This window comes from Lacerta agilis, chromosome 18 (assembly GCF_009819535.1).
Source record: "Lacerta agilis isolate rLacAgi1 chromosome 18, rLacAgi1.pri, whole genome shotgun sequence".
In the NCBI taxonomy this organism is placed as follows: Eukaryota; Metazoa; Chordata; class Lepidosauria; order Squamata; family Lacertidae; genus Lacerta; species Lacerta agilis.
In genome coordinates this window covers 697,684-708,219 of record NC_046329.1, presented here as the reverse complement: position 1 = coordinate 708,219, position 10,536 = coordinate 697,684, and the positions used below count along the sequence as shown (strand labels likewise).

General features: G+C 47.0%; 1 protein-coding gene across 1 annotated transcript; it reads right to left on the bottom strand.

The window, feature by feature from the left end:
* Nucleotides 1–7,242: 7,242 nt before the first annotated feature.
* GADD45B (growth arrest and DNA damage inducible beta) lies at nucleotides 7,243–9,789 on the bottom strand. Its single transcript, XM_033136792.1, has 4 exons — nucleotides 9,490–9,789; nucleotides 9,245–9,346; nucleotides 8,486–8,702; nucleotides 7,243–7,386 (listed from the first exon to the last, which is right to left on the bottom strand). The coding sequence occupies exons 1-4, from the start codon at nucleotides 9,531–9,533 to the stop codon at nucleotides 7,273–7,275; spliced, it is 477 nt and encodes a 158-aa protein (XP_032992683.1). The 5' UTR covers nucleotides 9,534–9,789; the 3' UTR covers nucleotides 7,243–7,272.
* Between the last annotated feature and the right edge of the window lie 747 nt (nucleotides 9,790–10,536).

The window sequence follows — 10,536 nt, the reverse complement described above, 5'->3', positions numbered from 1 at the left end:
TATCTGTCTGTCTGTCTATCTATCTATCTATCTATCTATCTATCTATCTATCTATCTGTTTCGCCCAAGGCAGCACACAAAAGACCATAGAATTGTAGAGCTGGAAGGAACCCAGAGGTGGACAAATAATTCCTGCCTTGCAGCGGGCTGGACTAGATGAGCCTCGGGGTCCCTTCCAACTCTACAATTCAGTGGTTCCAGGACTGCTTGGCATCTGGCTTGTTTCCAAAGCCCAACACCTGGCAGCTGACCTCCTGCCAAGCTTATCTGACTCTTGCCAAGCTTATCTCTTCAAATGGACAGAGAACGCACCTCCTTTTGCACTGTGTCCTTCTTTGCTTTTTCCAGCTCAGTTCCCAATGAAGATTATTTTAATTGGCTACCGGTCGTCACTCGGGAAATCTTAATTAAAAGCGATCAAACTGATGCGGGAGGTCCGTAGTTATTGATTCTATGGTTGCTCGAGGGATTGCATTTGTCAACCTGTGCAATCGCTGCTTCTGACTCAAAAACGACAAATATCTGGACTTTTTGTTATTTAGAACCTAAATATTATTCTGGAAAATAAATAAAGGATAAACAAACAAACAAATGGAGCCGCATAGACGTTTTTGGATCAGGTTATCTGGACAAGAAGAAAACTGTTAAGCGTATAACAGAGCTGGAAATGCCCACTTGTCTCCCTCTCCAATTTTGGACTGTAAGCACCTTGGGGCAAAGAACTTTTTCCTAGACATTACTTGTGCTGCACATGATAACAGCATTATGGGCTATATCCCGCTGAAATGAGCATGCACAACCAGCTCAGGCCCATTGAATTTCAGTGGGTCTACTTTTGAGTAGACTGTGGCCGTAGGCAACCCAAAATAATTGTTCCTCAAGTGAGGGAGACATAATGAGCTGCTGAGGAGGAAGGAAGGAAGGGAGCTGATTACAGGTTCTGTGCACAACATGCAATTAAAGTTCCCAAAGAACCCTGGGAACTGTAGTTTGCTCACCATAGAACCAAGTTCCCTTGACAAACTGCAGTTCCCAGGAGTCTTCAGAGGAGGTTTATGTGCTTTAAATGTATGGCATGTACGCAGCCTATGTTCTAAACCTCCCTGAGACCTCTGAGGAAGATTCAGTGTGCAGATAAAGGGAATTATAGAATCCTAGAGTTGCAAGGAACTCAGAGGGTCATCTAGTCCAACTCCCTGCAATGCAGGAATCAAACCTCTGGTTTTCCATCCAGTCTGAGACCCTGCCTGATCCTGCTGAGCTTTGAAAATGTGCTGGCAGGTTTCGTCGTTGCCAGCAGACCAGGAGACACACCAAACATTTAAAGCCACTGAATGCACATTCTTCCCTCCAAATGATTCTGGGAACTGTAGTTTTGCCCCTCGGAGAGCTCCAGTTCCTGGCACCTTTAAAAACTGCAGTTCCCAGGATTCTTAGGGGACAAGAAGCAGAATCATATAATTGTAACATTGGAAGGGACCCCCCCCCCAAAGGGCCATTTAGTCCAACCCCCTTTCAAGATAGTGGGGAGCACCCTGGAAAGGCGGGGATTCTCTATGGCAGGCACCTCACGAGCAATAAAAGGGTGAGGTGCTGCCTGTCCTCTAAAAGCATCTCTAGATAATTGCACCAGCTCTGGGTGTGAGCAACCAGATCCAGGTCAGCAGCCTCTTTGCAAGAGGCTGGTCAAGAGGCCAAGGAGGGAAGAAGCTGCTCTCGGCCGAGCCAGAGCCATCTAGGTCAGCGCAGCAGCACTGGGCGCAGAGGGATTCAGCCTAGCCAAAGCTGCACTGTGCAAGAGCTGAGCTACTCCATCGTACCAGGGTGCCGTTCTTGTTAATTTTGCACTGCTGTCAGATTAATATTAAGGGTAAACCCCACACACCCCACAGAGACTGATGGTTGTCATTTATCAAACTTTCTATGGTATTCCCTTTTTAAAAAAAAACCCTCAAGGTGACTTACAGCCATTTATTAAGTGGATCGAGACAACGGCGTGATGTGGAAGAGCTGAGCTCCCCGTCAACGAAAGCTCGTTGCCAAGAGATATGGGGCGCACTGCATTTTTAATATAGTATTTCATGGTGTCCGGCTATAGCACAATCAAAATTGACCAAGGGAGGGCACCTTCACTCCCAAGCCGTGCTTTGCAAGAGGTCAGCTGCAGACTATGTTCATTTTGCAAGTCAAAAAGTTTGCAAACTTTCCAGCTATAATATAGTTAAGTGCTCAGGTGCATGTTAATAGAGAGAACACAGTCGGCAGAACATGAGACTCTTAATCTCATCAGATGTCCGGGAAATAAGCAACTCTTTGATTTTTGGAAGACAGCCCTGTGTCGGGAAGTCCCATTGACCAAGGTGCCTTGCCTAGAGATCATTTTCATATTGCATAGTGTCTGCCTATGAACACAATTGAAATTGAGTGTGGGGAGTCTAAGCTGTGCTTTGCAAGCGCTGAGGTGCAGCACAGGCTCATTTCGCAAGTCCAAAGCATTGCAAACTTTCCAGCTGTAACACAGTGAAGATTTAAGAGAGAGAAGAAGAAGAAGAAGAAGAAGAAGAAGAAGAAGAAGAAGAAGAAGAAGAAGAAGAAGAAGAAGAAGAAGAAGAAGAAGGGGGGGGGTGTTTCACTTGCCACCCTGCTTTAATTGTGAGGAAGAGAGTATTCTCACTTTGAGTCCCAAAAGGCACAGACAGAGGAAGGACATGCCAGGAGCTAAACATTTGAGAAGTGTGCGTTCCATCCCTGGCACTTGGCATTTAGAGATAGACTTCCTTGGGTGTGGAGGCTCCATCTGGCCTTGACAAACAGCCTCCTCAGAAACTGGAGCCTTTCTGAAGGTCGGGTTTTTGCTCCTTTTTTTTTTTTTTTGGTATTTGCATAGCTCTCTCTCCCTCTCTGATGTTTTAAACTTCGCCCTATTTCCCCTGTGCGCTGGAAACCTCTTCCTTCCAGGGGGAAATCCCTGGCTGTTTCCCACTTCTGCAGGGCGGCCAGCCAGGACCAGAAACCAGATGGGTCCAAGATAGGCCACTGATTTCGGTGTGGGCAAAAAGTGGCCTTCTGAGTTTTCTGCAAAGGGCAGAAACTGTGTGTGTGTTTCTGTGTGGAGCCCTTTGCAAAATCCGAAACTGTGGAGGAAGAAATATGCAAAGTCACTTGAGCTGCCAAAGGCAATGCATACTTCCTACTGACCAGGGAACCAACCGGTCTGCTCCTGCACTTCTAACCAGACAGTACAGAGCCAAACACGAGCAGCTCACAGGCTCCAACTTTTCCAAAAAGCTGGCTTTCAGCCTGGACGCTTCCCCAACCCCCAGCCAGTGACATTTACTCCTGAGTAAACTTGGTCTGAGGAGGTTCGCCTTTTGCAGATTTAGACAACCATTTCCCTTAATTCCCCCCCTCACCCGCTCCAGAACCTGCCCTTCCCATCTCCCAAACCCCCAAACCCATAGCATCCTAGAATTGTAGAGTTGAGTGAGGTCCCCAGGGGCCATCTAGCCCAACCCTGTTTTGCATGCTAAGCAGGCGCTCCACTGCATACGTCCTTTTGCCCCAGTGCTTTCTCTGCTCAGTAGTGGAACAAGTAAAAAAAAACAAAAACAGACTTCAAAGTTCAGAAACTCCCCCTGCGCCAGGGGCTTCCCCACCCTGGGCACCCAGTGGGTGGTGAGTGGGGTGGGGGGATGACCATGGGCCCCCCCCCCATGTGTCGGTTGCCAGCCCAGATCTCATCTGCAGCTTACAGGAAAACACGCCCCGAGAGAGCTGGGCCTGCGGTTGAGGAGGCTGTGTGTGTTTGTGAGTGTGTCACACCTCAAGGGAAGGGAAAAGTGGCTTTTTATCTCTCTCTTTCCACCTACAACAGTGTTGCAAAGGGGAAAAGAAATCCCCCAAGTGACGCTGAAAAGCCAGAAACTGCGTGATCAGTGGGAACAGAGTGGGGCCCCCGGCCTGGGTGAGCACCCAAGGGTGCTGCATCTGGAAAGACCCATGTTTCGGTGACTCCTTTTTTGGGCGCACACTGAGCACCCCCCCCCCCCCCCCGAATTCACAGCTTGAGGAAAGGTTCGGAAATTTGGCCTTGCTTCTGGGTTATTTTACCTTGTTGCTTTGCATTTGAAATACTCCAATAGAAGATATTAAGGGAAATGGGTTTTTGAAAGAGAAAAACAGAAAAATGAAAAAAATCCACCTTGCAGCAAAAACTCCCTGCTGTGTTGGAGTCTGCAGAGACAAGCTTAAAAGAGGAGTGCGTGAGAAGTGGATGGAGAGAGAATAAGCATGCAAATGTTTCATTCTTTTGCATATTGGGGTGCATCCTGTTTACACAATCCTCTCTCCTGAGGTTTCTTAAGGAGTGCTGATTGCTAAGACTTCTCTCTGGTTTGAGGGAACACCTGCCTCACCTCTTGAGATGCTGCCAGGCCTCTAGTTCTAAGCCATCTTGAGGGCTAGTGGCTCCTGTCAGAGAGTTTACAACGAAAACACCACCACCACTTTGTTAAGTGTTTTGCTGCAACGGCAACAAGAGAGTCTTTGCAGCATCATAAAGCAATAAGGACTGTTCTCTGGCCAGCGTGGATTTCACGGGTTACAAAATCACAGAATTGTAGTGTTGGAAGGGAATCTGAGGGTCATCTCGCAAAAGCCCCAGCAATGCAGGAATCCTGCATCTTGTTGCAAACACAGCATTCTGGTGGGGGTGGACTCTCCTTCGCTGGAAGTTTTTAAACAGAGGTGGAATGGGCATCCGGCGGGGATTCTATGTCTGCCATCCCTGCATTGAGGGGGTTGGATGAGATGACCTTTGGGGGTCCCTTCCAGCTCTACAATTCTATGATTCTGTTTTTCCAGGTCATCAGTATCTGTCTTTTTGCTGTAGTAAGGGCAGACGTGACTCCCTTTAACAATTGGATTGGATATATTCAGGGAAGTTCTTCATGGTTGATGTTTGATTGTACTTTTAATGTTTTCTTGGGAGTCTCCCAGAGTTGCTGGGCAACCCAGTCAGATGGGCAGCACATAAATAATAAAACTATTATTATTATTATTATTAGTAGTAGTACAAACTTGCTACGCATGAACAAGTTACATACACAAACATAGACTTCCCATGGACAAATTTGACAATATTTGGAATTCATTTTTTATAAATACCATAATAGGTTAAGGTCTGGTTAATTACAATAAAAATGCTTTTTATTTTTACAATGTACACAATATTGTCGTCGTTCTGTTCTGTTTAGTTTTCTTCATGGGTACTATCTCTAGTTCATTTGTTTTTGTGTCTTATCTTGCTCTGTGCACTTGTAATTTTGTACTTTTTATTTTTCAATAAAGAATATAAAATACAATTCTAAGGTTCTGAGCTTGTAGTTCTTGTAATCCTGGCAGCTCACTTGCTTGCCTTTTTGTAACTCAGGGGCTGGGAATATCCAGGGACTTCCAGAGGTTTCTGAACTCAAATCTCCCAGCAGCCGGCATGGCTAGTGGAGTTCTTCTCCAGCCCCCATCTCCCTTGCCAAGTTCCTTTCAAAATATAGATTTAAAAATTGGTACGTACCGGTGTGTATTGCCTGTTGTTTTGGAACAAAACCTTTAATCTTCTCACTCACTTGTGTTTTGTATTATTTCTCAATCTCATTTTAAAAGAAACGCCTTGCATTTGGCAAGACACCGTGGTTCCCTCTCCTTTTCTAATATTGCTGCATATTCTACGTCCTATCCTTCCCACTTGTTCCCAAATACACATTTTACTGCTGTTCTTCATTTACTGTTTACAATGATTCTTTAGATATTCAACAAAAGCTTTCCAATCCTCCCCACAATCTGCCTCCTCTTGATCTCTAATTTTTATAGTTAATTTTGCCAATTCAGCATATTCTGTCCGTTTTATCTGCCCCTCCCCTTTGGAAGGTGTCACCTCCTCTCACCATTTTTGCATACATAATAACCTTACTGCCGTTGCTGCATATAGAAATAAGTTTGTCTGCCTTTTTGGAACATTCGTCTCAGTTATCTGTAATAGACTGACTTCTGGGTTTTGTTTTGTTTTGTTTTTTGAAGACACACCTTAAATATTTTCTTTACCTCATTGTAAACCACCTCCCAAAAACCCTTAGCCACTCGAAATGTCCACCATGTATAGTAAAAAGTACCTTAGACTTCTTTCCATTTCCAGTGGATGCCTGACTCAGATTTATGCATTTTTGCTCATTTACTTGGTGTCAGAGACCACCTGCCACCAGCGAGTCACAGGGTTGGGAAACCACTGTTGCTCTTCTGTGAAACAGGAATAATGGTCCCAGGGCTCTTGTGAAGTCAGAGCAATTTTTAAAATGCAGTCCCTGTTGCGGACTGCATTGCTGGGGGTTGGGCAAGATGACCCTCAGGGGTCCCTCCCAACTCCATGGAAAAAACAGTTTGCCTTTGCAAAGCTGGTGAGCTCCAAGGCTGCAAACACCCACTAACCCCTGCAACTAAAAAAAGCCTCTGGGCACAGCACCAGGTTGGCAAACGAGATGGCAGATTCAAGAAACAGGTCACGCTTTGCTTTCAGAAGGTAACAATTGTTTTATTGCAGCTTTAAAAATCATATATAAGAATATATAGATGTATTTGATTCTCAATCAGTGCAATAAAAGTCATTTTGCATGTTTTTTTTTCTTAAATAGATAAATAAGGACTTCTCTGCATCCTGTTCATTTTTTAAAATTTTTTTTTAAAAAAGAGTTCATTTGCAAACTGTCTTTTTTGTAAAGCTGTCCCACAGACGCTGAGGATTCTGCTTCTCGGTTCCGAGAGTCCCGCCCTCTCTTCCCGTTCCTGAGCTTGGAGAGGTGGCTGTGAAGCTGACCTCCACCGGCCTTTCTCTCGCAAGAGGGCATCTGTGCACTTTGCAAAAAACAATGAAAAAATGCAGTCCTCCCAAAGGCAGCAGATCCCTTTCCCGGCAGCACAAAGGAAGGCGCGCCCTCCTCTTCCTCTTCCTTCTCCTGCTGAGCAGTCAGCTGACGCAGGAGCTTGGAAGTCAGCAGGTCACCAGGCAGCCTCCTCCTCCTCCTCCTCAGAGATCATCTCGTCACCATCGCCTCTCTTGTCTCTCTGACTCACCACCCACCACTCTGCTTCTGCTGGGGCGGCCAGTCGTGGTTTCGGTTAGTTTTTTTTCTTAACAACAACAAAAGAGAACGCTTTCTCTTCCCTTCTCGGTTTATTTTTCCCGGGTCGACACCAGTCGGCAAGGGGGCATCGTGGGACGGCTCAGCGAGCCTGGAGGGTGACATAGGGCACCCACTCGTTGTTGCAGCGGCTCTCTTCGCAGTAGCTGGCAACCTCTGCCAGGCCCTGGGTCTTCCAGGAATCCGTGTGCGGGTTCTGCGGGAGAGAGGGGGGAGGGAAGAGACATGAAACCTTCAGTTGCAAAAACAAGGTCCTTTCCAGAATGTCAGAATAAAGGGACCCAGGAGAGACTAGGGTTCGAATCCCTGCATTTGGCCATGAAGCTCAGTGGGTGAGCTCAGGGGGGGCCAGTTACTATACCTCTCTGCCTAGCCTACCTCACAGGGGTGTTGTGGGGACTGAGCAAGGGAGCGGAGGAGAACTGCATTTGACACCTTGAGGGGCCTGAATCTTCTTGGAGGGGATATAAATGTGGCAGATAAGATAGTAAAAAAGGCATTCTGCCCCCAACTTGCAATCCAGAAGGCAGCTCAGGAGGTGCTCTGTTTACACAGCTCACATCTGGCTGGGCTAAATTGCGCATGTGCTCTCTCTCTCTCTCTCTCTCTCACACACACACACAGAAGCAAAAATGACATTTCAGGAATTCTTCCCCTCCCTGGAGGAGGAAGGACATTCCGATCTGGGCCAGTCAGGGGAGCTTGTCAGTTTCCCGAATGTCACTGAGACAACAGGCTATCCCTTCCCCCCTAGACATGCTGGGGTGATTTGCCCCCTTCCCACAGTAGGAAGGGCCTCCCAAGGGCCACACAAGACGGCCAGCCAGGACATGATGGCTGACCTCCCCCAAAGCTGCCCCCCCACATTTGTCTACCTCCAAAACCTCTATTTTTAAAAAACGAAACACTATTAAAGTGCTCAGCGCAGGATGGAGCGTGAAAACACCCATCTCTCTCCTGCCCTGTAGAGCTCTGTAGCAAGGCTAAAGCTTGCATGTTGGGGATTCCCCCCCCCCCGCTTGTGGAACACCAGAAACACTGCCCAGGCTTGTGCCCCAGAGGGGTCACTTTGGTGGTGCTACACAGCAGATTGGCTTCACCCCCAGAGGTGCACTCCATTGATCCCATGCTCCTCAAACAAAAACAAAAGGCTCCTTGTGTCCGGCAGGCCTGCACCCTCCCCACTTGCCCGACCAGGCGAGTCCCGCAGGCTCTGGTGAGGCTCCTCTCCTGGCACCTTCGCAGGGAAAGTCGGGCATGCCAGGGCCACGTGCGCTGCTGCCAGCTCAACTCACCGTCACCAGGATGCAATGCAGGTCCTGTGGCTCCGCGGTGTCCTGGGAACCGTCTCCCAGCACGGCCGCCAGCCGCTCCATGCCGGACACGCGCAGGATGTTGATGTCGTTGTCGCAGCAAAAGGCCTGGATGAGCGTGAAGTGGATCTGCAGGGCAATGTCATCCTCGTCTTCTTCATCGATGGCCAGCAAGCAGAGGACCACGCTGTCCGGGTCCCTGGGGAGAGGAAGGGGCAGGAGGGTTAAGGGGGGGCTCTTTCCAAAACCAGGGTCATTCCCTGACTCCAACTTTTAAATTTGGCTTCATTTTAGCCACCTATTAAAAAGTTACACACTTTATTTTACCTACCTACTAAAATGTTATTAAGAAGATGTGCATTTTAGTTGCCCATTAAAAGCTACATGCTTTATTTTTTAGTTACAAAAGTATATATACTAAAAGTTACCTGTTTCCATCTATTTTTATAGTTACATATTTATGTTACTTTATGTTTTCTGTTTTTTAAAGTTGCTTTTTTATTGTTGCAAGGTTTGGTTTTCCTAGTTGCAAATCAAAGTTGCCTCCCCCCCCCTTTTGCAACGTCATTTATCCGTTCCTGAAAATAAATGAATATAGTTGCTTGTATGTTTCAAAAAAGCAATGATTTGCACGCCCTGTGAATTCGCACAGACAAAGCCTTGCTTTTGAAACACACACACACACAAACCACAAGAGTCACTTACTGGAGCCAGAAAAAATGCAATAAAAAACTGACTTACACATTCATGAGTTTGGCAGACTCGTAGACCCCAACTGTCAAGGCCCCCTGCCTCTGGGCGGCCACCAGGAGCTGTTCCACAGCTTCACTTACTGACTTCATCCTTTTTGGGGAGAAGAAGGGAGGAAAAAAAATGAGGTTTTGGCACCAGGAGCAAAAACAAAACAAAACCCAGAGCAGAAACCTTCCACCCTCCCTACAAAGAAAGACTCCAATTTTGTTTTATTTTTGCAGACACCCACTTACTTGTTTTGTGTGTTATCGCAAGACACCAGCTCTTCCAGAGTCATGTTGCAATTATAATCCACAGTGGCGCAAAAGGGGGGAAAAAACAGCCCAGGCGATGCCAGAAAAAGTGGTGGGTTTTTTTTTTCTTCCTTTCCTTTCTTCCAGCAAAGCAACGTTTCCCCACAAGCCAGAAAATCCAGAAGGTCCCTGCGAATAAATCCCAGCGGAAGGACAAGGCGATTTCCAAAGTGGAGGATGAGAAATAACAATGCACAAAAAGAGAAATTAAGATCCAGTACAGAGATGAAGCTTCTTCCGCGACTGATCCGTTTCTGACTCGGCCAGAGCAGCTGACTGCGCATTTTATAACCTCCCCAGGAGGGGCGGGGCTCCAACTGGTCCTTTCCTCCTTCTGATTGGCTCTTGGGCCACAAAGGTCGGCTCGGGGAGCCTCCGGATTGGCGGAGGCCCGCAGGAGCCACCACGTGGGGAAGGAGAAATGTTGCAACCTAGGAAAAGAAAGGAGGGGGCGCTTTTCTCTTGCGCGTCTGTTTTTCTGCTGCTTCAAAGAATTGTGTCTCTGTGTGTGTTTTTTTCTTTTCCACCCCGCTTTAAAAAAAAGAAGCGAGTTTCGGTTTATTTTTCCCAGCAGCAGCAGCAGCAGCAGCAGTTCCTGCTTAGGAAAAGATTTCCACAGAAAACAGGGCAGGGCGCAATGGGGAGCTTTCTGGGTGCGCGGCGTCCCTGTTTTGCAGAATTCTCCCGACACGTTGCAATAGGAGGGGGGCGGTGGCGTCGCAAGACAAGGACCCGATCGCCAGGGCGAAATAGGAATTAATAAGAACAGCAACAATTGTGTAAAAATAAGCAGTGGAAGGTAATGCAACACACAGCGCCACATTTATAGTAATTGCAATAATAAATTACGCAAGGCGATTGGATCACCATGCACGGATAGGCTTTCCCTACAGAACCGTTGGGGTTGCTTTTCTTTCTTCAAAATCATTGGGATTTTTTTTTTAATTGCAAACCTGTTGCACTCAGATAAAAGAGACGTGTTTGCAG